This window comes from Cucumis melo, chromosome 6, assembly GCF_025177605.1.
Source record: "Cucumis melo cultivar AY chromosome 6, USDA_Cmelo_AY_1.0, whole genome shotgun sequence".
Taxonomy (NCBI): domain Eukaryota; kingdom Viridiplantae; phylum Streptophyta; class Magnoliopsida; order Cucurbitales; family Cucurbitaceae; genus Cucumis; species Cucumis melo.
Window position 1 is genome coordinate 3,462,625 of NC_066862.1, and position 27,469 is coordinate 3,490,093.

The 27,469-nt window shown below is 35.1% G+C and overlaps 10 protein-coding genes and 1 long non-coding RNA gene across 16 annotated transcripts; 2 read left to right on the forward strand and 9 right to left on the reverse strand.

Moving 5' to 3' along the window:
- Positions 1-139: 139 nt before the first annotated feature.
- LOC103483605 (transcription factor bHLH104-like) lies at positions 140-2,674 on the forward strand. Its single transcript, XM_008440318.3, has 5 exons — positions 140-607; positions 707-781; positions 1,006-1,083; positions 1,355-1,517; positions 2,210-2,674. The coding sequence occupies exons 1-5, from the start codon at positions 492-494 to the stop codon at positions 2,456-2,458; spliced, it is 681 nt and encodes a 226-aa protein (XP_008438540.1). The 5' UTR covers positions 140-491; the 3' UTR covers positions 2,459-2,674.
- Positions 2,675-3,568: 894 nt separating this feature from the next.
- LOC103483607 (CASP-like protein 5B3) lies at positions 3,569-6,360 on the reverse strand. Of its 2 annotated transcripts, none has more exons than XM_051086067.1 (4): positions 6,211-6,360; positions 4,712-4,912; positions 3,897-4,029; positions 3,569-3,812 (listed from the first exon to the last, which is right to left on the reverse strand). In XM_051086067.1, the coding sequence occupies exons 2-4, from the start codon at positions 4,840-4,842 to the stop codon at positions 3,618-3,620; spliced, it is 459 nt and encodes a 152-aa protein (XP_050942024.1). In that variant the 5' UTR covers positions 4,843-4,912; positions 6,211-6,360; the 3' UTR covers positions 3,569-3,617. The 2 variants fall into 2 exon arrangements, with proteins under 2 accessions (XP_050942024.1, XP_050942025.1); XM_051086068.1 differs by lacking the exon at positions 6,211-6,360 and adding an exon at positions 5,227-5,390.
- A 19-nt stretch (positions 6,361-6,379) lies between these two features.
- LOC103483610 (1-aminocyclopropane-1-carboxylate oxidase homolog) lies at positions 6,380-7,289 on the reverse strand. The gene is made up of 2 exons (XM_051086066.1): positions 6,744-7,289; positions 6,380-6,532 (listed from the first exon to the last, which is right to left on the reverse strand). The coding sequence occupies exons 1-2, from the start codon at positions 7,282-7,284 to the stop codon at positions 6,522-6,524; spliced, it is 552 nt and encodes a 183-aa protein (XP_050942023.1). The 5' UTR covers positions 7,285-7,289; the 3' UTR covers positions 6,380-6,521.
- Positions 7,095-9,671, reverse strand: LOC103483609 (1-aminocyclopropane-1-carboxylate oxidase homolog 1-like). Of its 3 annotated transcripts, none has more exons than XM_017043562.2 (4): positions 9,082-9,671; positions 8,158-8,479; positions 7,782-8,071; positions 7,095-7,237 (listed from the first exon to the last, which is right to left on the reverse strand). In XM_017043562.2, the coding sequence occupies exons 1-3, from the start codon at positions 9,666-9,668 to the stop codon at positions 7,817-7,819; spliced, it is 1,164 nt and encodes a 387-aa protein (XP_016899051.2). In that variant the 5' UTR covers positions 9,669-9,671; the 3' UTR covers positions 7,095-7,237; positions 7,782-7,816. The 3 variants fall into 3 exon arrangements, with proteins under 3 accessions (XP_016899051.2, XP_016899050.2, XP_008438543.2); XM_017043561.2 differs by lacking the exon at positions 7,095-7,237 and adding an exon at positions 7,328-7,474; XM_008440321.3 differs by lacking the exon at positions 7,095-7,237 and having other exon boundaries at positions 7,670-8,071.
- A 777-nt stretch (positions 9,672-10,448) lies between these two features.
- On the reverse strand, positions 10,449-13,297 carry LOC103483608 (1-aminocyclopropane-1-carboxylate oxidase homolog 1-like). Of its 3 annotated transcripts, none has more exons than XM_051086065.1 (4): positions 12,600-13,297; positions 12,039-12,360; positions 11,643-11,930; positions 10,449-10,630 (listed from the first exon to the last, which is right to left on the reverse strand). In XM_051086065.1, the coding sequence occupies exons 1-3, from the start codon at positions 13,178-13,180 to the stop codon at positions 11,679-11,681; spliced, it is 1,155 nt and encodes a 384-aa protein (XP_050942022.1). In that variant the 5' UTR covers positions 13,181-13,297; the 3' UTR covers positions 10,449-10,630; positions 11,643-11,678. The 3 variants fall into 3 exon arrangements, with proteins under 3 accessions (XP_050942022.1, XP_050942021.1, XP_008438542.3); XM_051086064.1 differs by lacking the exon at positions 10,449-10,630 and adding an exon at positions 11,205-11,481; XM_008440320.3 differs by lacking the exon at positions 10,449-10,630 and having other exon boundaries at positions 11,205-11,930.
- Positions 13,298-14,235: 938 nt separating this feature from the next.
- On the reverse strand, positions 14,236-15,857 carry LOC103483611 (1-aminocyclopropane-1-carboxylate oxidase homolog 1-like). The gene is made up of 3 exons (XM_008440323.3): positions 15,223-15,857; positions 14,802-15,126; positions 14,236-14,718 (listed from the first exon to the last, which is right to left on the reverse strand). The coding sequence occupies exons 1-3, from the start codon at positions 15,780-15,782 to the stop codon at positions 14,443-14,445; spliced, it is 1,161 nt and encodes a 386-aa protein (XP_008438545.1). The 5' UTR covers positions 15,783-15,857; the 3' UTR covers positions 14,236-14,442.
- A 305-nt stretch (positions 15,858-16,162) lies between these two features.
- On the reverse strand, positions 16,163-17,906 carry LOC103483612 (1-aminocyclopropane-1-carboxylate oxidase homolog 1-like). Its single transcript, XM_008440324.3, has 3 exons — positions 17,078-17,906; positions 16,684-17,005; positions 16,163-16,588 (listed from the first exon to the last, which is right to left on the reverse strand). The coding sequence occupies exons 1-3, from the start codon at positions 17,614-17,616 to the stop codon at positions 16,325-16,327; spliced, it is 1,125 nt and encodes a 374-aa protein (XP_008438546.1). The 5' UTR covers positions 17,617-17,906; the 3' UTR covers positions 16,163-16,324.
- A 1,787-nt stretch (positions 17,907-19,693) lies between these two features.
- On the reverse strand, positions 19,694-21,458 carry LOC103483613 (1-aminocyclopropane-1-carboxylate oxidase homolog 1-like). The gene is made up of 2 exons (XM_008440325.3): positions 20,493-21,458; positions 19,694-20,411 (listed from the first exon to the last, which is right to left on the reverse strand). The coding sequence occupies exon 2, from the start codon at positions 20,378-20,380 to the stop codon at positions 19,823-19,825; it is 558 nt and encodes a 185-aa protein (XP_008438547.2). The 5' UTR covers positions 20,381-20,411; positions 20,493-21,458; the 3' UTR covers positions 19,694-19,822.
- LOC127149848 (uncharacterized) lies at positions 21,030-23,358 on the forward strand. Its single transcript, XR_007821633.1, has 3 exons — positions 21,030-21,176; positions 22,002-22,492; positions 22,574-23,358. It is a non-coding gene; the product is annotated as an uncharacterized LOC127149848 (long non-coding RNA).
- Positions 21,695-23,119, reverse strand: LOC103483614 (1-aminocyclopropane-1-carboxylate oxidase homolog 1-like). Its single transcript, XM_008440326.3, has 2 exons — positions 22,557-23,119; positions 21,695-22,477 (listed from the first exon to the last, which is right to left on the reverse strand). The coding sequence occupies exons 1-2, from the start codon at positions 23,117-23,119 to the stop codon at positions 21,892-21,894; spliced, it is 1,149 nt and encodes a 382-aa protein (XP_008438548.1). The 3' UTR covers positions 21,695-21,891.
- A 2,272-nt stretch (positions 23,359-25,630) lies between the features above and the next one.
- Positions 25,631-27,127, reverse strand: LOC103483615 (1-aminocyclopropane-1-carboxylate oxidase homolog 1-like). The gene is made up of 3 exons (XM_008440327.3): positions 26,452-27,127; positions 26,058-26,379; positions 25,631-25,972 (listed from the first exon to the last, which is right to left on the reverse strand). Exons 1-3 carry the CDS (start codon positions 27,066-27,068, stop codon positions 25,724-25,726), a joined length of 1,188 nt encoding a protein of 395 aa, XP_008438549.3. The 5' UTR covers positions 27,069-27,127; the 3' UTR covers positions 25,631-25,723.
- Between the last annotated feature and the right edge of the window lie 342 nt (positions 27,128-27,469).

A 27,469-nucleotide genomic window follows, 5' to 3' on the forward strand; every position in this document is an offset into this window, starting at 1 on the left:
TAATCTACAAATCACATTAAGAGAAAAATTTAAAAAAAGAAAAAAAAGAAAAGGAATTTTCACACATGTGATAGAAACAAAGTAAAGATAAAATAAAAGAAGTAGAGCATATTCCATTTTTAAGTTCAAAAGATTTTGAGTCAATGGAACAGAACAATTATGTCTGAGAAAAAAAAGGAATCTTGGACCGCGGTTGTACAATTTGGCGATGTTGGTGGCCACAGGGGATAAGCATTCCGTTCCGAGTAGAAGCAGGTGGGACAGACAGTGATATACAAACACGGCGGCGGTTAATCCATATTCCTTCTCCCAAAAAAGTTGAATTTTTTATACACGTGTTTCTCTATCACTGGATCTTCTAATCCGCCCTCATCGTTTTCTTTCCCCAATTTTCCCATTCCCTAATTTTCCCGATCCCTTCGATGGCCAAATGGGACTGAAATTGGAAGCAGAGAGGTACGGCGGTGGACGACCCTTTGATTTCGGATCACATGGATCCCTTAGAGGATTCTAGTTGTTGGGATTTTCTCGATTGCTCCTTCTTCCCCGACGCCGACAATCTTATTAACCCTTCACTCGATCCTTTGTGGCCTCCTAATGATTCCAGGCAATCATTCTACAACACCCTTTTCTGCATTCTCTCTTTCCTCTTCTCTTTTCCTTCCCTGTTTGTTTATACGAAGCATGGTTTTCGTTTCATTTGCAGGAAGGGTTCTTTAGCGGATACTGATGTTTCAGCCGGTCGTGTCGAATCTGAAGAAAATGATTGTTCGAGGAAGAGGTAGTTTTCTTTTTGGTCTATACTGATATTGTACCTGATTATACCATCTTACTTGCCTGAATTCTGCTTTCTGATTTTGGACGTTGCATAACTCTTTTCAGCTGGAATTTGGAAATAAGCTATCTTTTGTTATAAGTTTTATCTTTCTAGTAATGTTTTTGAACCTTTTCGTTGATTTTTCACTTATGTTTATCTCTAATTTTCCTACTTGAAATAATTCTCAGGACACGAGATGGGTCGTGCGCTGGACCATCTTCAAAAGCTTGTCGTGAGAGGTTGCGGAGGGAGAAATTAAATGATAGGCAAGCATTTTCTGTTATCCAACACATTTGTAATTCTATATGCTTCTTTTCTACCATTTTGTTTGATGATGATGATGATGATGATGATAATGATGATGATGGGGGGATAAGCCTAATGGTATTTATGATCTGTGTATGAATTTATTTTTCTATCCAAACGGGAGTTCAAGGCTGCAATCACTTGTTCAGAGGATGAGTCAATTCTTCTCTTAGTTGTTACAAGGACATGTAGTCAAGTGTAAAGCTTTCCTTTCGTTGATAATTTGTGCAGGTTTCTAGATTTGAGCATTGCTTTAGAACCTAGTAGACATACCAAAACTAACAAGCCGGCCATACTTGATGATGCCATAAGAGTGTTGAATCAACTTAAGAATGAAGCCGAAGACCTCAAACAAACTAATGAAAAGTTGCGAGAAGAATTGAAGAACTTAAAGGTTAGTTATCATGTAAGAAAGGCAATCAGCTTCATATTATCTTTGAGTGCTGCTAGAGTCGAGATATTCTAATCTTGTATCTTTTTTCAATTAAAATTTTGCACTTTTCTTGATGTAAATAATTTGCAAATCATGAAGCTTTTACTCTCTGTACCAAAGGCTGCTGCTTTTAATCTCTTGCATCTTTAATATTTTTATGTTTTCGTAAAGGAGCCATTTCTTTTATGAATTCCTATTAGTGCAATTGTGCCTCTTGCATGAACTGCTTCTCAGTGCAATTATGCTATTGTTTGGTATAGCTATAGATCTCTCGCACACTTCTTGTGTTTAGTATTATTTTTCAATATCTTTTCTTCTAACTTGTATTCTGTGATTGTACCTAATACAAAAACTTTCATGATATTTGATTAAATGTCAAAAAGGAAATTTTGAAGATATTGTGAAGTATTGGAATCAGTGTGTATTTTGGAAGGAATACATGGTATACCCCTCCCCCACTCGAAACTATTTATCGGGTATGTGCTTCACTTCAAAATACCACTCCAAGAAGTTAAAACTTAAAACGAAAGTAAATCCATTTATACTTGCATGCCATTGTCACAAATTAAAACAACTATTGATGCGTTTCAATGATTTGGTTATCCTGTTTTCTTCTTTTAACATAACTTTTGGTTGTATAAATTGTTGAACAGGCAGAGAAGAATGATCTTCGGAAAGAGAAAATAATTCTGAAGGAAGAAAAAGAAAAAATGGAACAACAGTTGAAATCTATAGCCATTCCATCTCCAGGGCTTATCCCTGGTCATCCAGCTACATATCATGCTGCTTCAGGTAAGATGGCTGTTTTTCCTGGTTATGGTTTGATCCCAATGTGGCAATATCTTCCTCCATCAATACGAGATACATCTCAAGATCATGAGCTCAGGCCCCCTGCTGCTTAGTTTATTTAATTTTTTCCACCTTTTAAATAACTAGACTAGAGTCTCCTTTCTTCCTTTCATCCATCCGTCCTCCATCCATTTTTGCTTCACCAGCATGTAAATTTCTCTCAACACATTTCCTGATTGTTCTTCTAAACAATTAGTTCCAAAATGGAACCACGATTTGCAAGGACTACTGTTTACTCTTTTTATATATTTTCAACTCATTGTCCATTATCTACTTATTTTTCATTGGTCAAAAGTTAAATTGGTTTGAGGTGAAAGTTGGAAAAAATAGAGGAGAGAATAGAAAGTAGGAAAGAAAATGTCTTTATAAATAGTAGCTATTGAAAGTGGTCAAATTGTAATTGTAAATAGAGTGAGAGCATCAACAAAAGCAGGTGATAGTGGATTTAGCATTCATCTTAGTCTTCTTTCATTAGCAAAAGCCCAGTTCCTATTGCAGCAGTTCACATTGAGAAAATAGTGTAGATTTCTCAGCTGTCTAATAGGAAATAGAATGTATCCTTCAAACAAACTTATTTAGAAAAGATGCATCATTTCCAGTATGATGAGACAGATCAAAATTGAGATAGATAATAGATTAGTTGAGTAATTTTGAAAATTTATTTTTGTTCTGTTAGTAATTAGATTTGACTTCGTAATTTTAGTTGGACATAGTCCACAGCTAAGAATGGAGAATATTCTCCCAATTTTCACGCCGAACAATTTCTTTGGTATCATATAAACTATCGGTCAACAGCAGACATGCTTTGAATGCTAAAACAAATCTCAATGAACCATTTAATTTGGTGTGGAATACCAAGGTTTTCCATACCAGATGACAGTTAGACATGGTAAACAGATAATACTTTCAAACAAGTTGCTTAAAATGTAAATTTGACACGTATATCGACTAAACTCTCACAAGTCATCGCCTTATGCCCTTACCTTACTATATTTAGTTGATAAAGAAATTTGCTTAAGTGGGCAACCATCGTGTCTTAGTCTTTGACTCATTAGCTCATTTTGTTTATGCCATTTCTTATGTTATTAGCTAATAGGGAGTAACAAATATATAGCTCAGGATAATTATATAAATAGATAAATCATCTAATAGTACACCAAAAATATCACTACAAATGGCGAACATTTGATATTGCCTGTACAAGTAATGGTTTTAACTGGAAGCCAATATCCAAACCATAATAAGAGAAGAAGTAGCAATAGTTATCCAGCTGAGGAATGCCAAGGCGACTGAGAGTTGGTATTTTTGGCATTCCCCTATAAAATTACAGCTTTTCAAGTCGTTAAAATACAATATTGCAACTCCACTTGAAGAAGAAGCTGCTGCCAATGTCAATGTTGCTGTAATCTGCAACATAAATACATGAAACTTTTAATTCTTTGACACCGCCATACAAAAAACGAAGATGGTTAAAAGTTCCATGGAACTCACCCAATCCCCCACAACGAAGAGGCTAACGAGTACCGTGCTCTGGAGGGCTTTGTTTCTCACCAACGCGTAGGCATCAATTAACGCTAGCACAAAACTCCAGGTGATTTGTAACCCCAATGAAGCAATCAGGTAGCTGCACAAAGGATAAATGATAAGAACACATCAAACAAGTTTAAATTAGTGCTTCCAACTCTGTTGAGCCATCACATAAATGTATGAATTTAATGAACTAGAAGCGATATAGTTATGACAAAGACCATTGCAGACAAGATGAACCACACATGTCGCAGTCTAATTTTAAAAAAATGTGGAGATGGGTATCTTTGGTCATTGTCAGCAATCAAGGACAATCCAAATTGCTGAAAAAGGGTCATTATTCAGTAATTATGGCAGGGAAAAGGTAAACAAAACAACGATTTAGTCTATGTTGAAATTAGAGGCAATTCCATTTCTCCTGATCAATCAGAGTGTATGAAGTACATCATCCTTTCATGTTTGCTCTTAGAATTTGCAAGAAAACAAGATTGCTATACTTTGACCCTTTGGACCGTACGAACAACAAACAATCAGATTGCTATACTTTGACCCTTTGGACCGTACGAACAACAAACAATCAGACTGCTATCTCACAAACAATGGTTCAGACTTGATCATAATACTAAAACCAAACAAGTCAGATGCCAAATACTCATGTTATTATCTCTGAGAATGGAAAGTAAGCAGAACCAATGGATGTTTATTGTTCATACAGAGAATTATCAGATTGTATTTAAAGTCAAACAAAGGAACAAAAAGGGGGTGCAAAGAACACATACCAAAAAGCAGTAAATTTAAAGAAGTAAGCAGTTGAAGCCATAGAAGCAATAGAGGCAGCAGCAAAAACACACTGCAAAACCCTCAGAATCAGCCCCATCGCAGTGCCAGGAGTCCCAGGAAAATCCTTCATCTTCCCCAACTCAAAAGAAACCTCCAAAGTTCAAAATCCAATCGAGGGAATTACCCATTTTCTCGTAACTCTGTAAACAAGATCAAAGCTGTTGACAAGATAGCAATTGAGAAAAATCAGGGTACCCAAAACCCCCCAAAAAAGCCAAAACGAGAAATTGGAATCCGAAATTGAATAGATTTCGGAATTACAAAGAAATTGATGGGGGATAACACGAACCCAGAAATGGGTTTGGAAAAAGGCGATAAACAGCGAATTTGTTTGGATTGAAGAAGAAGAAGAAGAAGAAGGGGAAAAAGGGATTTGCATATATGCATGGTTACGTATAGGAGTTTAGAAGTCCGGGAATTGACTTTGGATTAAACAAATGGAAATTGGCATCACCAATTCACAAAGTCATTGGATCACTTCATTTCAGCCGGACGCCAAAGAGAAAAGAACCTCCAAGTCGCTCGTATGCAATTTTCTGTTGAATTCAACTATTATATTACCTCCACATATTATTTTAATCATTAATTTTTTATTATATTAAATGCTGGCTTGAAATTTAACCAAATTTATAAAAAAATTTCTAGGTACCTTTAAATTATAGAAACGTTTAAAAAAATTATCGATTATCACTTAAATATAAATGACGTTTCGACTAAATTCTAGCTTTAAAAATTATAGAGACGAATGACATCTTTATCAATTCATAATAAAATTAATATACTTGTAATGAAACTTTATCGATAAATCAATCATTATGAGCTTAAATCACAAATATATTTAATTATCTTTGATCCTTCTACTTAGAAATACTAGTATTTCATATTTATTGTTATAGTTAATGTTAGCAACAATAATTATGAGAGATTCATAATCTAATTCCACACATTGTTATACACTAACATGTTTTACAAATTAAAAAATTAACACCTTTAACAAACACAATTCAAACATTTAATAAAAGCTTGGAATTGGGAAAGTAAAAAAGAGTTCGAGTAAATTAAAGTCTAAAATGTGCGAGAGCATCCGTTCCATCCAAGCCTTTATTAGCAAAGTAGATACGGTACTCTCTTAACAGTGATTTGTCTATACTTGGGAGGATTTTGTTGGGACAACAATTGCTTGATGGGTCCATAAACTTTGGAGGTTGGTATAGTGCCGGTGCTGAAGGCACTTGCCACTGATATTCTTGGACCCTCACGATTAGCCACCACTCTATGCACCGAGCTTACAAATTTGTCATTTGAAATCAACTGCATGCTCTCATAAAAGGAACTCAATATATTAAACCATGCAAACACATCATCATTTATATTTTAATTTCCTCAAATAATACAATTTAATTATATTAATTACTGCATTATAATAATAAAAGCTTGCCTGCAATAAGCTGCCGACATTGATGGTAAAGGCTCCAGGAAGTGGCGGAACATCCACCCATTTGTTGTGATGAAGCACTTGGAGACCTCCGATATGGTCTTGAAGCAGCACAGTGATGAAGCTACTATCGGAGTGCTGGGTGGTGCCAATGGTGAGTTCTGGCTGAGGACACGAGGGATAATAGTGGCACCTAATGGCATGTCCTTCAGTGCAATCCAATTCCAGGAGATGGGTTGATTTCAAACCAAGGGCCTCTGAAAGTAGCTCAAATATCAATTCTCCAACCTTTTCTATTTGTTTTGAATATTCAATTAGGATGTCTCTGCAACATAACTCACAAAAAACTCTTTACTCCATGATATTCAATCAATTCCTAACAAATAACATATTCAAATGGATAGACATAAAAATAGTATATTAAGTCCTGATAAGAGTTTAGCTCAATTCACGTATGAAATGCCCTTATGATTAACCTGACCCTCAAAGTCAACCGTGCACCAAAAAGATAGAGAATGGAGAGATGCAGAGTTTACCTGCAAACTTGTGGGAAGCTTCGGGGTTGGGAGAATTTGGGGCCATTTGAATGAAGACAGTATCCCTCCAATTGGCAGTGGGTGCGCTAAACAAATCGAAATTGGAATGGTAAACGAAAGGCTTGGTGTTGTCTCTTGTATAATATTGTTTCTTCACTTCAGTGTCCTGTTCGAAAAATTGACGTGTCCCATTTATGATCTCCTCCTGAAGACTCACCGGAACCCCATGGTTAAGCACTTGGAAAAACCCCCAACTTTCTGAAGCTTCTCGCATTTTGTCCACCGCTTGTCTGCGTTTGAATGGATCTTTATCGATGTCTTCCAAATCCACCACTGGAACACCCAAATGGGGTTCGTTGGAAACAGAAATCTTGTCGGAATTTGAACGTTCTTTGTGTGGGTAGTAGAATATTCCTGGGATTTCGGCAACGCCAGAGTCCACAAGGCCTTTGACGCCGGCCTTGGTTTGGTCGAAGCCTTTGAGTTCGGAAGCTCTGTCGAAGGTTTCATCAAGTTTAGAGAAAGGCGTGAGGTTTGCCATTTTTGTTTGAGGAGTGTACTATGTATGATCTTTTAATTTCATGCCGATCAGTTTATCTGAATGGGGATAGTTTTTTTGGGCGTTGAGAACGACGTGAATGCTTCCTAATCAACTGACGGCAAATACAGACAGAAAACAGGAGTAGATAACTCAGTAACTCTGTCCCCCTGATGCTGCCTTTCTCTCTTGTCTTGGTTTTTCGTACAAGTCATGAATAAAAAATATCCCAGTGTTCAAAGTGTTAAAAAAACATGTAGCCTAAGTAATTAAAGATATGAGATTCTTATCCAAGATTCTTCTTTGAAATTATAGATACTAAATTAAACTTAGTTGACCTACTCAAACCTAAGTCTATCAAAGGTTTAATAAATAATTTCTAGAGACATAACAAACCTTACAACAGCATAGGAAATAACATTTCAATAAATTAAATCCATGTTTTAGAATTTAAAAATCACAAACCTTAACAAAAGTCGAACTCAAAACATTTAACAAACCTTGGAATTATGAACCAAAAAGCAGTTGAGTAAAATCAAAGCCTAAAGTGTGTGAGAGGATTCGTTCCATCCAACCCTCTTTTAGCATAGTAGAGACGGTAATCTCTCACAGTAGTTTGTTTATATTTGGGAGGATTTTGTTCGGACAACAATTCTTTGATTGGTCCATAAAGTTTGGAGGTTTGTGCATAGCCAGTGGTGGAGAAGAAAGTTGCCACCGATACTCTTGGACCCTTTCCAGTAGCCAACACTCTATGCACCGAGCTCACAAATTTGTCATTCGAAATCAACTGCATCCATAAAGGAACCAAACCCATCATTATATTTTCTATATATGTGTACCTTGTTAATTGATGAATGCATAATAAAACATTGCCTGCAATAAGTTGCCGACGTTGACGACTAAAGCTCCAGGAACGGGTGGAATATCTACCCATTTGTTGTCATGTAGAACTTGAAGAGCTCCGATATGGTCTTGCAGCAGCACGGTGATGAAGGTACCATCAGCGTGCTCGGTGATGCCAATGGCGAGTTCCGGCTGAGGGCACGACGGATAATAGTGGCAGAGAATGGCATGTCCCTCATTGCAATCTATGTCCACGAGATGAGTTGATTTCAGACCAAGAGCCTCCGAAAGTAGTCCAAATATCAATTCTCCAAGCTTCTCCATATGTTTTGAATAATCAAGTAGAACGTCTCTGCAACAGAAATCTTTATCACCAATCGCAACAAATAACAACAATTACTATAATTTGTTATCTATTTAGATAGATAACTATTAGTAGTTTAATAACAAGCTGAAAACAAAAAGAAGCTTTAAGAACAACGTTAGAAAAAATAGAATGCCAGAATCTGATGATCTTCAAGACTCACGAACGAGTGTCCAAAATGTTTGAGCATGGAAAGCTAAATCAAGTGCAAAGACGTTACGGTTGCGATCAATCCAAAAGATATTTCCTAATAAAACCACTTAAATGGACTTGTCTAAATGAATCGAGGTAATCCTGGACCTCAATCGCAGAGTTAGAATTCCCAATCAAAAGGTTCCGAAGAACTTTAGAGTTAAGATTCCACTAGGTAATACCCACTCCAAGAGCTAAGAAACACCGTTTAATATAACAATATCCTCAACTACATTCATGGATCCCAAAAATGATTGTACATAATAAGCATAGCTTCACCATATGAATTGCAAACAACAGCTCCAAACACCAACACCCACTTTGGCGACGAGAAAAGTCTTGGGGGGATGTTAGCTATCGTAATTAGGCAAAAGAAAGAGACAGAGAGTGGAGATTACCTGCAAACTTGAGGCAAGTCTTGTGGGCTAAAAGAATTTGGAGCTATTTGAGTGAGGATGGTATCCCTCCAATTGGTAATGGGTGCACTAAACAAATCGAAATTGGAATTGTAAATGAAAGGTTTAGTGATGTCTCTTGTATAATATTGTTTCTTCACTTCAGTGTCCTGTTCAAAAAATCGACGTGTCCCATTTATGATCTCCTCCTGAACACTCACCGGAACCCCATGGTTAAGCAATTGAAAGAACCCCCAAGTCTCTGAAGCTTCTCGGATTTTATCCACCACTTGTCTGCGTCTGATTGGATCTTTATCGATGTCTTCCAAATCCACCACTGGAACACCCAAATGGGGTTCGTTGGGAACAGAGGTCTCGTTGGAATTTGAACGTTCTTTGTGTGGGTAGTAAAATATTGCTGGGATTTCGGCGAGGCCAGAGTCCACAAGGCCCTTGACGCCGGCCTTAGTTTGGTCGAAGGCTTTGAGTTCGGAAGCTCTGTCGAAGGTTTCATCAAGTTTAGAGAAAGGTGTTAGATTTGCCATTTTTGTTTGAGTGTTATTTTTTGGGGTGAGGACGTGAGTTACCATCCTAATAACATCTTGATATTGTATTATAAAATTTTGTCATTCTTTATTTTGTGGAGGAAAATAGTTTAACTTATTTTTTTAGTTTGTTCAAAATAAAATGAAATATAGATTTTAGTACATATAAAGGGTATAGACTTTGTTCTCATGCTGGCCCCCTCTACTATACTTTATATCCAAAGATTTAGAGAAAGTATGATAGTATAATACACGTTTCTATTGGATGCTAATCCACAACCACAAAAGATGAATGAATGCACACATCCACTCTATCTTTTTCCAAAAAGAGAAAATTATATTGATATCACCCGCGATCTAAGCAGGGGCTAGGGGCAAGATTTGAGGTGTTTTAAAGATATATATATAACAAAATCAATAATTTAGTTCAGTGGTAATTAACCTGAGCACATTTCTATTTTGTGTTTTAAGTCCTTTGTTATTAACATCGATTTCCACTTATAGATTTTTTTATTTTGTTAGTTATTTTACCATTATTATCTAAACTTGCAATTCTTTCTTTTATATGTAAAATGTACGATCTTTAAATGATTAGGTGTTAAATTTGAGAGATTGTAGTGATCTATTAAGTAAACCTATCACATGCCATATGTTTTTATTTTTTTGGTTTAATTTTTATTTGGACTAACCATCCTAGTCGAAATATATATATATATCAATTAGGAAAGATGTCCACTCCTTTCATCACACACAAACATGAACATATATAAGAGGGCTAACTTATAAATAGTTTCATTTTACCACCAAAAGAGGAGAATACGTATCTTTAATTGAAAAACCTGGCCACTTTAATTCTTTATTGTTTAGTTGATTTAGTCGCATATTGTACTAATTTAGTTATTGAATTACAATAAGCTCGATATCACACTAGTATGAGGATGGTCAATTTGAACAAAATTGAGAACAAACTAAAAGGATGTGAGTTTGAGGTTAAGACCATCAAGCACCTGCAACAAAACATGCACAAATGAGCTCGGAATGTTATCATAGGTTAATATCTATTAGTTATGATTAATTAAGTTTCACAACTTTTTAATATCACTCTCAAAATTTAATCTAAAATTTTAGATCATAATTATTTTTAATTAATTAGCCGATATTAACATCAATAAGAGGAGATTAATCATTAAACAGTAGAGTTTAACAACAACTACCATGAAAGTAACATAGATGAATCCCGAATTAGGGAGAGAGATATTATTAGACACTAAAAAAAACATTTTTCCAAAAATTGATTTCATAAATGTTGATTTATGTGTTCCTCTCCCAACCAACTAATTTCATAAATTCAGAAAAAAAAAAAAAACTATTTTAGATTATTGTGAGACATTCCATTAAGCAGTACTAGAAAAAAAATAAACCAAACATAGCTAACATTATAGGCCATGAACAAATTAAAAATCTCAGAACATAAACTCAAACTTCAATGCAACCAAACATTTTAACAAATAATGTAAGACATAGCAAACCTTACAAAAGCGTACAGAACAACATTTTAGTAAACCCATACTATACAAAATATTAAAAACAACAAACCTTTTTAAATAAGTGAAGGCGGATTTAATACATTATTGTTCAACAAGTTAGGCTTCCCCTAACAGCATATCTTCTCACACACTGATCTAGTGCATTAAAACATTCACCAAGTGTATAACATTCACCAAGTGTGTAACATTCGTTCACCAAGTGTTCAACACACGACATATTGGAAAGATGGAGTTTATGACGGGATAAACTCACCCTCAAAACCACCTTCTCCTCTACACAACAACACACCGAAAATGACTCAATCTAGGACCTTTCAAAAAACACAAAAAAATATATTATTTAGCAACAACAATCCTGACGATCCGATAATAGGATAAAATAAAAGAAATTTGTACGCCAAGCTCATAACAACTCACAACATATTATACTATGATTCCGCTAATAAGATCATTAATTGTCACAAACACAAACCTTTATCAGTAACTGACTTTTCAATCATCTATGTAATCAAATCTTGAAATGTGGAAGAGCAGAAGTGCCATCCAACCCTTTTTCGGCAAAGTAGATATTGTACTCTCTAACAGTGATTTCTTTGTATTTGGGAGGATTTTGTTCCGACAACAATTCTTTAATGGGTCCATAAAGTTTAGATGTTGGTAGACGGCCGGTGCTAAAGAAACTTGCTACCGATATTCTTGGACCTTCACGGTTCGCCAATACTTTATGCTCTGAACTCACAAATCTATCATTTGTTATCAACTGCAAAAGCAACTCCCCAAACACCTTTCATTAATTTTCCCTTTATTAATATGTATCCAAATCAATCAGGATTATTGTATCAATGGAAATAATTGTCTAATCACTTGCCTGCAATAAGTTGCCGACGTTGATAACGAAGGCCCCAGGAACTGGTGGAACATCCACCCATTTGTTTTGTTGACGCACTTGGAGACCTCCCATATTGTCCTGCAGTAGAACGGTGATGAATGTATCATCAGAGTGTTCAGTTGTGCCGATGGAGAGTTCCGGTTGAGGACTTGACGGATAATAGTGGCCGATTATGCGAAGTCCCTCGTTACAGTCCAAGTCTACGAGATGAGTTGATTTCAAACCAAGAGCCTCCGAAAGTAAACCAAATATCAATTCTCCAAGCTTCATAATGTGTTTTGAATATTCAAAAAGGATGTCTCTGAAACAAAAATGTTAATACGATAATGCATCAAACAAAAAGTATTATCAGTTTTTGGACATAGGGTATCCATTTATGTGTTCAATTAACAAGAAATAAACATTTTACAGTTGAAGAATCTATACAGCATTAAAATTTAAGGATAAGAAAAATGGATTTTTCCCAAAAACGTTTGAAGAGATGGGAAGCGGTAAGAAGTAAGAACAGAGATAAAAAAAAACGGGCAGAGTATCTATCACCTGCAAACTTGAGGCAAGTCGTGTGGGTTAGGAGGATTTGGGGCCATGACAGTGACGATGGTATCCCTCCAATTGGCCACTGGTGAGCTAAACAAATCGAAATTGCAATTGTAAATGAAAGATTTAGTGTAGTCTCTTGTATAATATTGTTTCTTCACTTCACTGTCCTGTTCGAAAAATCGACGAACCCTATTTATGATCTCCTCCTGAACACTCACCGGAACTCCATGGTTAATCACTTGAAAAAAACCCCCAGTTTCTGAAGCTTCTCGGATTTCGTCCACCACTTGTCTGCGTTTGAATGGGTCTTTATCGATATCTTCCAGATCCACCACCGGAACACCCAAATGGGTTTCCTCCGGAATGGAATTTGAAGCTTCTTTGGGTGGGCAGTAGAATATTCCTGGAATCTCCGCCACGCCGGAGTCAACAAGGCCTTTGACGCCGGCCTTTGTTTGGTCGAAGGCTTTGAGTTCAGAAGCTCTGTCGAAGGTTTTGTCAAGTTTGGAGAATGGGGTGAGGTTGGGCATTTTTGTGTGTTTGGGACTCCAATTTTGAGGAGTGTTGGATGTTTGATTCATCTTAATGGGAGAGAAATTTGTTAGGCGGCGGGGATCTTAACGATTGCTAATATCACATCGGCTCAAATAAAAAAATATATCTAAAGATCTTAAAGAGCTAATACAGACCAAAAATGGAAGTGTCCTCAAATAAAAAATTTCAACTTTTTATAGTTGGTGTTTTTGCTTATGTCATCATGGGTAAAATTATCATTCTTTCTTTCCTCTTTTGTACCTTTTGCTTAAAACTAGGATTTGAGTTCTTTTGTCCGATTTGCTTAAAAAATGACGGTTTGAATGATAAATATATATATATATATATGACATAAATAACTTTTAAGAGCATCAAATATCGAACATTGAACATCGCATATAGAGTAGCCAATATTTAGTATTTAGTATCAAATATAAACTATCAAAGATGAAGTATCTAGTATATAATATAGAGAATATACTATAAAGTATAAATCATAGAGCATCGAGTATGGATCTATCTTTAATTTTGCGTTACCACTAAGGATCAAACATGTACATAATTTTTAAGGACAAAATAATAAATTTACAAGATGCTAACGCAAGTAAAAATTAGTTTTCATTGGCTCTTAAAAATTGGATCTATCTTTAATTTTGGTCTTCAAAGGAAGGCACTTTAAGGATAAGCCACAAGATTTTTTGTGAAGGATGGTTCATATTTTGGAACCCTTTTGTCTCGTAGTGCCTTCTAATTTATAGGTTGATTTGAGAGTGGGTTGAATGTTTTTTTTAGGGAATATCTCTCTTTTCCAATTTGTTAAAATTATAGAAATGCCTAAACATAACTTGCTTACTAGATAGGGAAGTTCTTTGTTCAATGATGTTGATACCAAAAATTTATGGAAAACTGTGAAACAATAGAACATTAAAATTTTTGTCATATGGATCAAGAAAAATTTAACAATAATGTTCTAAACTATCTGAACTAGTTTTTGGAATGTACCGTAAAGATCCGAAACGACCAATTAAGTTAGAAAAAATTAATTTCTTTTAAATCTTGGATAGTAGTCAATCTTGTTGGAGATGAACTAGAAAAAAACTACTTTAAAACATGTAAAAACCTCTTTAATTATTGTGCGCCCATTGTTTGTAATCTACAAACAGAGTTAACAAACTTCAAATAACAGATCTCAAACCCAACCAGCTTTGAGAAATGATAATACTAATAATAAAAATCAAACCAACCTAAACACTCCCGTTGGCCGTCGATCTTCCACTTCCACCCTCTAAACGGAAATAAAAATCGGCCACTAACCATTTCTTTCATCCTCGAGACAGATCCTGAAATGTTGCAGAGCAGAAATTCCATTCAACCCTCTCATATTGTGGTAGAAATAGAAGTCTTTGAGCGTTGTTTCTCTGTACTTGGCAGGATTTTTCTCCGATAACAATTCCTTTATGGGTCCATAAACTTGAGATGTTGGATAAACGCCGATCCCAAAAAAGCTCGCAACCGAAACTCTCGGACCTTCCCGATTCGCCACCACCCTATGCTCCACGCTCTTGAACCGATCGTTCGAAATCAGCTGCAAAAATACTTTAATGCTAAGTATTACAAAATGGGAAAGCTTTCATTCTCAATTTTTATGGGTAAATCCTATAAGCTTGCCTGAAGAAGATCCCCAATGTTGATGACCAGTGCTCCGGGAATTGGAGGAATATCAACCCACTTCTTCTCGTGAAGAACTTGAAGACCTCCGATTTGGTCGTCTTGTAGAAGAACCGTTAAGAAATCATTGTCGGCGTGTTCAGTTGTGCCTAAAGTAAGCTCTGGCTGTGGACATGCTGGATAATAATGACACAGAACAGCTAACCCCCTGTCGCATTCGATCTCGCTTAGATAATTCGTGTTCAAGCCAAGAGCCTCCGAAAGCACCCCAAATAGTATTCGCCCCAATTTCTTCATTTCTTTTGAATACTCGAACAGGATATCTCTACAACAAACACCAACTAATTAAGAAAAGAGAATAGAGAGAAAAAAAAAAAAAAAAACCCTGTTTTTTTAATCTCATCGGAAACCAGAATGTTACCGGCAAACTTCAGGCAAGTCTTGTGGGTTTGGAACATTAGGGCCCATGAAACAGAGGAATGTGTCTCTCCAATTAGCGGCTGGTGCAGTAAACAGATCGAAATTACTGTTGTAAACAATGGATTTTGTGTTGTGGCGGGTGTAGAATAGCTTCTTCACTTCGGTATCTTGTTCGTAAAATCTTAGTGTTCCATTTTTAATCTCATCCAGAAAACTCAACGGAACTCCATGGTTGACCAATTGAAAGAAACCCCATTTCTCAGAGGCTTCTCGGACTTTATTGACGACATCACTTCGTTTGGATGAATCTGTGTCAATGCCTTGGAGGTCTATTACTGGAATGCTCAATTCGGTGTCTCCGGCAACAGGGTACTCGCTGGAATCAGGCGGTCGGTAAAATATTCGCGGTATTTGGGTAATGCCGTTGTCGACTAGGCCTTTCACTCCGGCTTTCGTGTCGTCGAAGAGTTTCAGTTCAGCAGATCTGTCGAAATGTTCGTCCGCGTTGGCTGCCGGAGTTAAGTCAACTCGATCGACTCCATTCGTGCCTTGGTGCAACATTGTAATTTGCAACTAATCTTCTCTGATTAGATTTTCGTTTGAGAATCTCAACTTCAGTTTCAAGTTTCAAAGACTCCCATTTGTATAAAGATTTATTTAAATTTAACGTGACTAAGACTTGAAATTTTTTAACAATTATTTTATTTTATTTTGTTAGCTCATCGTTTCATGAAGCTGCTACCTCTTTCAAGTTACATATTTGTATTTTTTTATTATTCACAAATACAGATGCATGTCATCAATTATGAATGGCAATAAATGCGCATTGTACGAAATTTTTAAATACATCACGAGTGTTACCCTAATATCAAACTTTGGGTTTCAGTTTAGTTACAAATTTTTTGTTAGTGATTATCTAAAGAGGCAATTAGATTGTGATATAATTTCAAAAGGGAAACATTGTTTTGTTCACTTTCAACTTCAACTTTTACGATAGTAGTACAATAAAAAGTACCGGAAGAAAATAGCTATAACATAGATAAAGATCGTGGATTATGAAAACAAACTTGAGTACATATCTATGATTATGGGGATGGTACAATCTAAACATCTGCATGATTCAGCTTGTAATGTTTTAAAGTAGAAGTTCCAAGCCCATCCGACTTGAATTGAACACTAAAGTCTTTAACCGTAGTTTCTCTGTAAATTGCAGGCTTTTCTTTTGATAACAATTCCTTGATGGGTCCATAAAATTTGTCACTTGGCGAAACCATCGTTGAGAAAACACCCGCTACGGATATTCTTGGACCTTCGTGACTTGATAGAACCCTATGATTAACACTTTCGAACCTGTCATTGGTTATTAGCTGCATCCAAATTATTATGTTTTAGAAAAAAGATTAGAAGGGATTAAAAAAAAGTGGTAAGCTCGGATTAATTACTATAAACGAATGAGTCTTACTTGCATAAGGTCACCAATGTTAACGACTAAGGCTCCAGCGACAGGACGCACGTCAATCCACTTGTTTTGATGACGAATCTGTAGGCCGCCGACGAGGTCTTGCAACAGCACCGTGATGAAGTCAGTGTCAGAGTGCTCGGATATGCCGATGGTCAATTTTGGCTGTGGACATGGAGGGTAATAGTGATATACAAATGCAAGCCCATCACTGCATCCTATGTTGTCCAAGTAGTTGGGATTCAAACCCAAAGCTTCCGACAGCAATTCCAACACTAATTTTCCGATCTCCATCACCCATTTCGAGAAATCCACCATAATATCTCTACGAAAAACAGAGGTTAATAATAAATCCAAAATGAAACTGATTTATAAAAAAAAAAACGATCATATTTACCTGCAAATTTCCGGCAATTCTTGTGGATTTGGAGGATTTGGAGCACTGACATAACTAAATGTATCCCTCCAATTGGTAGTGGGAGCAGAATACAAATCGAAATTACTATTGTAAATAAAAGGCTTCATGAAGTCTCTTGTATAGTATTGTTTCTTAACTTCCGTGTCTTGTTCGTGAAATCTTCGAACAGAGTCTCTTATTTCTTCTAGAACACTCGTCGGAATTCCATGGTTAATCAATTGGAAGAAGCCCAATTCCTCCGAAGCGTCACGGATTTGATCGATAATGTGTTTGCGTTTGAGCGAATCGTCGCCGACGCCTTCGAGGTCTATCAATGGAATATGGATATGGGTTTCGGCGGAGTCGACTTCCTCCGGTGGGTGGTAAAAGATACGGGGGATTTCAGTAATGTTTGCGTCGACTAAGCCTTTAACGCCGGCTTTAGTGTCATCGAAAGCTTTGAGTTCAGTGGGTCTATGGAAGTTATCGTCGGCTTTGGATAGTGGAGTAAGGTTGATTCCTGAAGCTGCGACCGCCATTATGGATCTCGATCTCTTAGGTGGATGGAAGAGATTGAATTTATGAAATGAAGAGTGTGTTTTCAAAATTGTAAAGTGGTTTGGGCAATGGTGATGTAGTAGGATATATAGGGGGGTTTGTACGGTGGGATCTAATTCTAATAATAGTTCAAGTTCAAGTTGTCCACTAGTAATGAATATTCAAAGTTTGACTGAATGGATAAATAGATAGATGTTCATAATTCATATAGTGTTTCCTTTGAATTTTAGACTTGTAATCAAATCATGTTGAAAAGTTTATATTTCAGAGTTGTATAGTTATTTTTGTGTTAGACTATTCAATATAAATTATTTCAAGGGAAATTGTGTTGGTGTGAACTTGGTTTTTCATACATACAGACCAATTTGATAAATTTATAGTTTAATCTATTATTTTTTGGATTTTTTAAATATAGCCAAATGAATTAATCCATTTGTTTATTAACTAAGCAAAGATTAGGATAATGTTTTTTCATTATTTTTAACTCTCAGGATGGAATGCGTTTTTTTTTTTTTTTTTTTATAAAATAGTAAACTCAAGTCAATTTGAAAATTTTTGGAAATCATTTTTAAATGTTTTTGACAAATTTTGGGAACCATTTTTTTACATATTTTATATTAGATTTATTATTTTGAGTTTATTTAGTCGAGGTTAGTTTGATTAGTTAATTTTTGTATGCTTTAGTGACTAAAATGACTAATCCTAATTGAGTACAAACTAGTTTATTATGGTGATTCGTGATATATTAAATTAATTGAATAGAAATTTATCCTTTAAGTAAATTGAAATAAAAATTGATTTAATTTACTTCAACTATAATTAATGAACCAAAAACTAATTTTATAATTTTAGTTGTTTTAGTCTATAATAACTTAATTAAATAAACAACAATGTTATTAACTAATGCTTTCCCATTCTTGGTAGTTTATAATCACAAATAATATATTTCATTCTTAATTTAACGTAAATTCTAAAATTGAAAATAATGAAACAAAAATCAAAAGAATAAGAAAATAATTGAATTTAACAAATAAAGTAGGCTGAAATAAAAAAGATAGACCGAAAAAAGAAGCAAAAATTACATCAAAACAACTAAAAAGAATGTTTTTTTTTTTATAAGACATTAATTCTAAATTTAGTATTTTTAAAATATAAATAAATTTGGTTGAAAATAAAACAAAAGAAAATGTTAAGAAGAAAAAGAAGAAAAGAAGGTAGAGAAACAAAGAAATACATTACTAATAAAGACGCACTCCAATAAATCCAACAAAACCAACCTTCCACAAGAGGTGGAAGAAGAGAAGAATGAGACTTAAATGAATATGACACCTTTGTTTCTTGAGGTGGAAGAGGTGCTTTTAGACCTTTCAACAAAAAATGCTTTTAACCAATGTGGTCCATTAAATCATTATCCTATTTTCAATATGACAAGTCAAATCCGTGATAGATTTACGACTTTTATTAAATACATTTTTAGTTCCTAACTTTAGTTATAGAGATTTAACGGATTTAAGAGATTTAGCATGGCTTAAGGAGCATATCTAAGTTTGAACAGAATCTCATCTAGTGCATTTACTTTTCAATTTTTTCATACTTCATATCAAACCTACGTCAACAAAAATTTTAAAATATTACAATTTTACTCTTAAAATTTGGATTTTGTTTTGTTTGTTCCTTAATTGACAAGATTTACATTTTAAATCTTATTTTTTTTTAATTAAATATTCACTCTCATCTATTAGCATGCTTTTTAATTAGTTTAAAATAGGTAGGAATTGAGAACTTAAATTTAAGGGAAGACAAACAATTGTTTAAGTGATTTAGAATTTTGGTTAGCTAAGTTGTAATGTATAATTAGAAAGAAAGTATTAAGTCCCTAAAAACTAAAAAGAGCGGTAATATCGTAATTCCTTCGTATTGGTATTAATTAGAAAGAAAGCATTGTTTGCATTCTTTGAATCAATAGTCAGTGACCATACCTTTGTTTTTTTCCTCTACATGATTTTAAACATTTTGTCAAAAACAATCTAACATTATCAACTCAGAAATCTCGAATAGTTACGCAAATGCTTACTAATATATAGTATGACAGAAACGGCAAGGAGCAACCTTTAATTCAGTTTAGTTTTTCAATAATAGATGGAAGTTTGAATCAAAGAGAGAACGAACACCCACAACTAACCACAATTAAGCATCTGCATCTCCAGGTTTTATCTTGAAATGCTCCAAAGTAGTAGTTCCAAGACCTTTCGAACGGAACTGAATATTGAAGTCTCTAATTGTGGTTTCTCTGTATACTGCAGGATTTTCTTCCGAAATCAACTCTTCAATGGGTGCTAATTTGGACGTCGATAACGGAAACTTGGAGAAAAACCCAGCCACTGATACTCTTGGACCTTCCTTTTTCGCAACAACTCTATGCTTAACGCTTTTGAATTTGTCGTTTGTTGTCGGCTGCATAAGATCTCCGATGTTCACCACTAAAGCTCCGTCCACAGGGGCAACCTCCACCCAACTGTTCTCGTAACGAATCTGTAGGCCGCCGACGTGATCTTGATATAGAACAGTGATAAAATCATTGTCGGTGTGCTCTGATGTGCCGATGGTCAAGTTTGGCTGTGGGCATGGCGGGTAATAGTGGCATACAAGTGAAACCCCTTCGCTACATCCTATATCGTTCAAGTAATTTGGATTCAACCCCAGAGCTTCCGATAACAATTCAAATAGTAATTTCCCGATTTCCATCAATCGTTTTGAGTAATACACCAGAATGTCTCTGCCAAAACAAAACGTTAGCATAAACAGGGATCTCTGTTTTGTTCTCTTTCTTTGGGCTCCAAAAATAAAGCTATTTTACCTGCAAATTTCTGGTATGTCTTGCTGATCCTGGGGAGTTGTGGCGCTTGCGTATCTAAATGTATCCCTCCAATTGGTGGTTTTTGCAAAGTAGAGATCAAAATTGCTGATGTAAATAAAAGGCTTAGAGAAGTCGCGAGAATAGTATTGTTTCTTTATTTCTGTTTCTTGTTCGTTAAATCTTCGAACCGCGTCATACACCCCTTCCAAAACGCTCACCGGAATCCCATGGTTAATCAGTTGGAAAAACCCAAATTTCTCTGAAGCTTCTCGGATTCTATCGGTGGTGTATTTGCGTTTGAGTGAATTACTGCCAACGTGGTTGAGATCTATCGCGGGGATCTGGATTTGGGTTTTGCTAGAAACATCGTCGGAATCGGAATCCTCTGGTGGCCTGTAAAAGATGCGTGGAATTTCAGTGACTCCGGCGTCGACTAATCCTTTGACACCGGATTTAGTGTCATCAAAAGCTTTGAGCTCAGAAGATCTATCGTAATTTTATGTGGTTTTGGACAGTGGAGTGAGGATGAATTTGTTGCCTGAATCCGCCATTGTCTATCTTTATCTTATCCTGAAAAGCTGGTTGGTTGCGATGCATCAACACAAAATAAAGTTCATAACTATTTAAAAGAAAGAAGCAAAAATGTCTATGTGCTCTCCAGTATGCATCAACTCAAACACAAGCGTAAGAAACTCCCAAATTTTTTTGTTTGACGTGCATCAATGCAGCAGTGTGTAGTACTGTTGAGGTGGATAGTTGTGTGTCCTGTTGTTATGGAAGCAATAATTCATTTCATTTCCACAAATTTCAAAGTTTCTCCAACAAGCAGGCTCTAATATTCTCTTCCCATCCAATAGTTTTCTTTATTTTAATTCAAATAGGGGTAATTTTGTCATTTTTAGTGTTGCATTAGGACTTCTACCCGGAGACTTTGTCTTGTTTGATTGTTCTAAGAATATTATGATGATTTGAGATTTAGACTTTGTGATTGTTTTCAAGTTTAGAATGAGAGTTTTGAATTTGCAAAATAGATATGCTGAGTTGAATTGCATGTCAAAAACATTTAAAGAGATCGATTAGATGAATAAAACTTGTTTTTTTTATCAAGTTATGTGATCTTAAAGATAATCAATATCTAACCCAATCAGATTCTTAATCAACTGTTTTTGTATCAAAATTAATCATCCAACAATTTGATAGGATATTTCTAACACACCAATTTTATTAATTATGCCCATTTCATCTAACAATCTTACATCGACAACAACGTACACCATAGAACAAGTTTCAGTTTAAAGCTATAGGATTGTGCAGGTCATGATCACAAGTTCTCAATCAAAACTGATAACACACAGAATCAACAACTCTGTTCTCTTTACTTCCCTCTGTTAACAACAAATTAAGCACCTGCTTGACTCAGTTTGAAATGCTGCAGAGTAGAAGTTCCAAGGCCATCGGCTCGGAACTGAATATGGAAGTCTCTGATGGTGGTTTCTCTGTATATTGCAGGATTTTCTTCCGATATCAACTCCTTGATAGGTCTATACAATTTGGAGGTCGGAAAATGAAGCGTGGAAAAAACCCCTGCCACTGATACTCTCGGACCCTCCTTGTTTGCAAGAACTCTGTGCTTAACGCTTTTGAATTTGTCATTTGTTATTAGCTGCATAAGATCTCCGATGTTCACCACTAAAGCTCCAGCGACCGGGGGCACGTCGACCCAGTTGTCCTCATACCGAATCTGAAGGCCGCCGATATGGTCTTGCAATAGCACAGTGATAAAGTCACTGTCGGTGTGCTCTGATGTGCCGATGGCTAAATTCGGCTGTGGGCATGGTGGGTAATAGTGGCATACAAGTGCAAGTCCTTCATTGCAGTCTATATCTTTCAAATAATTTGGATTCAAACCTAGAGCTTCCGACAGCAATTCAAACAGTAAATTCCCAATCTCCATTACTCGTTTTGAATAATCCACAAGAACATCCCTGCAAAATACAGAGGTTAGTAATTAGTAAAAGGGGGTTCCTTTTTTCTTCTTTTAATAATCAAAATTAGTGTCTTTACCTGCAAATTTCCGGCAGGTCTTGGGGATTGTGGGGACTTGGGGCACTGATATAGCCAAAGCTATCCCTCCAATTGGTGATGGCTGCAGAGTACAGATCGAAATTACTATTGTAAATCAAAGGTTTGGTGGGGTCGCGAGTGTAATATTGTTTCTTGGATTCAGTTTCTTGTTCGTTAAATCTTCGAACTGCATCTTTCATCTCCTCAAGAACGTTCGTCGGAATCCCATGGTTAATCAGTTGGAAAAAACCCAATTTCTCTGACGCTTCTCTGACTCTGTCGATGGTGTCTTTGCGTTTGAGTGGATTTTTGTTGATTTGGTCGAGGTCTATCACTGGTATTTGGACTTGGGTTTCGGGGGAAATATTGTCGGAGTCATAATTCTCGGGTGGTGGGCGGTAAAAGATACGAGGAATTTCGGTGATTCCGGCGTCGACTAAGCCTTTGACGCCGGCTTTGGTGTCATCGAAAGCTCTGAGGTCAGTTGGTCTATGGTAGTTTTCATCGGCTTTGGACAGCGGAGTGAGGTTGAGTCGGTTGACTGTTGAGGCTGCGACCGCCATTGTGGAGAGGAACAATTGTCTTCCCCCTAAAGAAGGTGTTTTGAAAAATTTGGTTAGGGGTTGTCGATTGTAATTGTAAACATGTTAAATAAAGAAGTGAGGCATCTATCGGTTTGTCCCCCATTGACTTTAAATAAATAATTGTGTTAGATTTTAAAAGAAACACATTACTTATACATGAGACTTTATACTATGAAACTAATGAAAAAATTATTGTAAATGATAAAATTGTTGTATAATCTATCCATCGTAGAAGAGAGAAAAAGTGATAATATTTGTTTACATTTTAATTTATTTTTTTATATTTAAAAACATGCTAAAATATTTTTTTATTATATCTATTTTAACTTTTTTTAGTAAGTGACTATGAAAGTTTTAATGTAGTCGAATCGACTACTTACGTGTTGATGATTTACTTGTAAACCTAAACACATGTTTGCAGTAAATTTAGAGTTTAGAATTGGTAAATAACATTAACAACATAAAACAATGGATGCAATTAATAGATGCTTGTGTGTTACGTTCTTTTTTTCATACATTTGTTTATTAACTTATAATTTAATTAGTATAGTATAGGCATTTGGTTTTAAATTTGTCAATTTAAAAGTAACACATAGATGTCATATAGAATACTACAATTAATTATGAATGATAAGAACATGCCTAACACGCTAAAATATAATATGACAACTAAAACATGTTCTTTGGTGGGCTTTTATGGACCATACCCATGGCCTCAATTTGGGTCATATAAATTAAGCTTATTTTTAAACTCAATTGAATTTCAGTCTAACTAAATAATATTTAATTGAACCAAAATAATTAATTTGACCCGATTGTCATAATAAAGACACGTGACATCATTAGAATGGTCCAATTTATTTTAAATTTAATTTGGGACACATGCCTTTTAATCCAAATATAATTATTTTAATAAATGATGTGGCAATTTGTGATTGGTTCCAAAATTAGACTAATTTTAGATGAGGATGGACAAACTAATAAACGAGATATGGATGAAGAGAACACGTCTAAGATAGTTCAATTGTGAAGTTACACCTATAAAGCCACTAACAAATATAGATATTGAACTCGACTATGTAAACATCAAACATTCAACTATAAAGTCACAACATCATGCTAATGTTTAAGGTGTAAAATATTTTAGTATTTGTTACAATAGTTTATGTTTGGAGTTTAAATTATTTTTGTTTGGCGAAAAATAATAAACACTAACAAAAAATAATAAAGGAAAAGAAAAGTAAAATATATTAAACAATATTTACCAAGTCCAGTTGATGAGAAATAATATTTTTTTTAGACATGACACAAGTTGTCGTGATTTACTCGAACTCATTTAATAAACAATTATTTTAGATTGGAATATGAATAGTGTAATTAAGCACGTGAATATTTTTTTGAGTAAATAATAAGTTGTATGTATATAAAAGAAATACGTGTTTGTTTAATAGTTAAACAACGTCTATCATTATAAAGATATAATCAGTATATATTATTTAAAAACTTCATATCTCCACGAGATGTTTTCTTTAAAAAAATCATGGTTATCTTCTTACTTACCCAAAGGATGTATACCTAGCAATATTTTTCTTTGGTTATCCTTATCAAGAAAACTATCACTAAACTAAATTCAAATTTATCAATACACTAAAGTCAATACATCAATTTGATCCAAAACAACACTTAACCTAAAGACATCTTTTTATAGGAAAAATAGGGGAAATTCTTAAATGCACGTTTTCTATCAAGTCATGAATGACATAAAGAGAGGAAGAAAAATAGTCTTGAATTAAGTGGTAGCATTTGGACACATTTTGTTTTTTCTAATGGTTTTACTTATAATATGTTGACTAAATCATTCATAAACCATGTGGATTTTTTTGTCTTATTTGCAAACATGGTGGACAATTTCATATGTGATGCATGTTGACAATGTCACAAAAATTATGTACCACTTTTATGATTTAAATAATTTAATTTAAGACTTTTAATCTTTTAATTGAGATTATACAATTTAAAAAGTTAAATTATTCCCACGTTGTTAATTGTAAACTATTTTTTAATGTCAAATCAAACCATTTAGATATTTTTTAATCTCAAAATGCACGCATAGATGAAGAATTTGAATTTTGAGTAACATATTACTCAGCTCTGGGTACAAGTTTTGACGACTGGATTTAATTTTAAAAAACAAAAAACAAAGTAGTAAAAAAAATTATTAGAAAGATTTGATTTCACTAATTAGGGGTGAGATAGTTTGAGTCTTTTTCCAATCAAAACATTGTATTATAACCTATTTAGTAGATGTTCAAATCAGATCTCGGTAATGAAGGTTGTCGAATACCGATTGAAATCCTTTTTATCTGTGACTAACTAGATCTTTTATATCGATTTTAGTATTGTCTGGCTTTTTGATCTATCATATTTACAGTAGGAATAGTTTGCGCCACAAGTTTGAAATGTTATTTGGTTGAAAAGCAAATGCACAGATTAATGTGAAGCTTTCATCGCTTTCTGGACAAACACACAAAGGTTCAATCAAAACAAGAAACAAACATAAATTACACATCAGTTTTTTTTCACTCAAATCTTAAGACGCGGCAGAGAGGAAGTCCCAAGCCCATTAGCACGATACAGCCTATCGAATTCTCTAATTGTGGTTTCTCTATACTTCGCAGGATTCTCTTCCGATAACAATTCCTTTATGGGTCCATACGTTTTCGTGCTCGGAAATGCCATCGTCGAAAAAAAGCTAGCTACTGAAATTCTCGGACCTTCCTTCTTCGCCAACACTCTATGTGCCACACTTATGAATCTGTCGTTTGTTATTAACTGCAATTTCCCAATAATCCAAATCAATAATCACATACTTAAACAAACAGAGAGATCACAGATTCCTGTAATATAACACACTTGCCTGCATAAGCTCTCCGATGTTGACCACCAAAGCTCCGGCGACAGGTGGCACATCAACCCATTTTTTCTGGTCTCGAATCTGAAGCCCGCCGATGTTGTCTTGAAATAGAACAGTGATGAAAACATTGTCACTGTGTTCGGATGTGCCTAGTGTCAAATCCGGCTGTGGACATGGTGGGTAATAATGGCACCCAATTGCAAGTCCATCGCTGCAGCCTATTTCGTTTAAGTAATTTGGGTTCAGCCCTAAAGCCTCCGACATTAATTCAAATAACAATTTCCCAATTTCCATTACTCTTATCGAGTAGTCCAAGAGATTATCTCTGCAAAACAAACACTGTTAAATGAAAATATCAGAGTCCAAGAGCATGAAACTACAGTAAATTTGATTTTACCTGATGATTTCGGGTAAGGCTTGTGGATCGGGAGGATTAGGGGCACTTATATATCCAACCGTGTCTCTCCAATTCGTAGTCGATGCACTGTACAGATCGAAATTGCTGTTGTAAATTAAAGGTTTTGTGTTGTTCCGGGTGTAGTATTGTTTCCTGACTTCCGTGTCTTGTTCGTTGAATCTCCTGACTGCATCTTTCATTTCTTCGAGAACGTTCACCGGAATCCCGTGGTTAATCAGTTGAAAAAAACCCAGTTTCTCTGAAGCTTCTCTGACTCTGTTTATGGCGTCTTTTCGTTTGAGTGGATTTCCGTGGACGTTGTCGAGATCTATCACTGGGATTTGGTGATGGGTTTCGTCGGGAAGTTTATAGCAGTAGTAATCTTCCACTGGTTGGTAAAAGATGCGCGGAATTTCGGTGATTCCAGCGTCAACCAAGCCCTTGACGCCGGCTTTTGTATCGTCGAAGACTTTGAGTTCGGTGGGTCTATGGTAATTGGCGTCGGCTTTGGATAAAGGAGTGAGGACGAATCCTGAGGGTGACACTGCCATTCTCTCTTGTGGAAATGATTCGTTGGATGTGTATGAATGAATGACATATAGCTCTGTATTAAACATTGCATTATAAATAAAGTTGGCAGTATGACTTTGTCACCTTGAAAATAATGGTTTTCAATAAGATTTCTTTTTTCAATAAGGAACTTATTTATTATTTTTTTTTAGAGATTATTACAGTGGAAATAAACATGTGGATTCCCTTTTTTTTTTATTATGCTTTCTTTGTCGGGTTCCACACATCTAACATGTCCATATGGATGAGTATTACATGTGTGGTGATGTGAATATATCTACCTCAATTATCGGAAACATTTATAAAACATAAACAAAATTAAACAATGTAATATACATTTTAATTTTTTTTAATATCTATTTGTTTATTTAGATATTTTCTAAATTTTTTTTTTATATTATCTACATTTTTAAGGTGGTTTTAAAATAAATATTTAAATAATTAAATT

Bases quoted from the DNA above. Each gene is read 5' to 3' on its own strand.
- LOC103483615 (XM_008440327.3), bottom strand. From the start codon at position 27,068: ATGTTTAATACAGAGCTATATGTCATTCATTCATACACATCCAACGAA. The intron at 26,380-26,451 runs GTAAAATCAAAT...TTTGTTTTGCAG, and splicing joins GCCTTACCCGAAATCATCAG to AGATAATCTCTTGGACTACT. The intron at 25,973-26,057 runs GCAAGTGTGTTA...GGGAAATTGCAG, and splicing joins ACATCGGAGAGCTTATGCAG to TTAATAACAAACGACAGATT.
- LOC103483608 (XM_051086065.1), bottom strand. From the start codon at position 13,180: ATGAATCAAACATCCAACACTCCTCAAAATTGGAGTCCCAAACACACA. The intron at 12,361-12,599 runs GTGATAGATACT...TTTTTGTTTCAG, and splicing joins GACTTGCCTCAAGTTTGCAG to AGACATCCTTTTTGAATATT. The intron at 11,931-12,038 runs GCAAGTGATTAG...TTGCTTTTGCAG, and splicing joins ACGTCGGCAACTTATTGCAG to TTGATAACAAATGATAGATT.
- LOC103483613 (XM_008440325.3), bottom strand. From the start codon at position 20,380: ATGGAAATCGGGAAATTACTATTTGAATTGTTATCGGAAGCTCTGGGG.
- LOC103483614 (XM_008440326.3), bottom strand. From the start codon at position 23,119: ATGGCGGTCGCAGCCTCAACAGTCAACCGACTCAACCTCACTCCGCTG. The intron at 22,478-22,556 runs GTAAAGACACTA...TGTATTTTGCAG, and splicing joins GACCTGCCGGAAATTTGCAG to GGATGTTCTTGTGGATTATT.
- LOC103483605 (XM_008440318.3), top strand. From the start codon at position 492: ATGGATCCCTTAGAGGATTCTAGTTGTTGGGATTTTCTCGATTGCTCC. The intron at 608-706 runs GCAATCATTCTA...TTTCATTTGCAG, and splicing joins TGGCCTCCTAATGATTCCAG to GAAGGGTTCTTTAGCGGATA. The intron at 782-1,005 runs GTAGTTTTCTTT...AATAATTCTCAG, and splicing joins AATGATTGTTCGAGGAAGAG to GACACGAGATGGGTCGTGCG.
- LOC103483609 (XM_017043562.2), bottom strand. From the start codon at position 9,668: ATGGTAACTCACGTCCTCACCCCAAAAAATAACACTCAAACAAAAATG. The intron at 8,480-9,081 runs GTAATCTCCACT...TTTCTGTTGCAG, and splicing joins GACTTGCCTCAAGTTTGCAG to AGACGTTCTACTTGATTATT. The intron at 8,072-8,157 runs GCAATGTTTTAT...TTATGGATGCAG, and splicing joins ACGTCGGCAACTTATTGCAG to TTGATTTCGAATGACAAATT.
- LOC103483611 (XM_008440323.3), bottom strand. From the start codon at position 15,782: ATGTTGCACCAAGGCACGAATGGAGTCGATCGAGTTGACTTAACTCCG. The intron at 15,127-15,222 runs GTAACATTCTGG...TGTTTGTTGTAG, and splicing joins GACTTGCCTGAAGTTTGCCG to AGATATCCTGTTCGAGTATT. The intron at 14,719-14,801 runs GCAAGCTTATAG...GTATTTTTGCAG, and splicing joins ACATTGGGGATCTTCTTCAG to CTGATTTCGAACGATCGGTT.
- LOC103483612 (XM_008440324.3), bottom strand. From the start codon at position 17,616: ATGGCGGTCGCAGCTTCAGGAATCAACCTTACTCCACTATCCAAAGCC. The intron at 17,006-17,077 runs GTAAATATGATC...TGTTTTTCGTAG, and splicing joins GAATTGCCGGAAATTTGCAG to AGATATTATGGTGGATTTCT. The intron at 16,589-16,683 runs GTAAGACTCATT...ATTTGGATGCAG, and splicing joins ACATTGGTGACCTTATGCAA to CTAATAACCAATGACAGGTT.
- LOC103483610 (XM_051086066.1), bottom strand. From the start codon at position 7,284: ATGGCAAACCTCACGCCTTTCTCTAAACTTGATGAAACCTTCGACAGA.
- LOC103483607 (XM_051086067.1), bottom strand. From the start codon at position 4,842: ATGAAGGATTTTCCTGGGACTCCTGGCACTGCGATGGGGCTGATTCTG. The intron at 4,030-4,711 runs GTATGTGTTCTT...TCCTTTGTGCAG, and splicing joins TTTAAATTTACTGCTTTTTG to CTACCTGATTGCTTCATTGG. The intron at 3,813-3,896 runs GTGAGTTCCATG...TTTATGTTGCAG, and splicing joins TCTTCGTTGTGGGGGATTGG to ATTACAGCAACATTGACATT.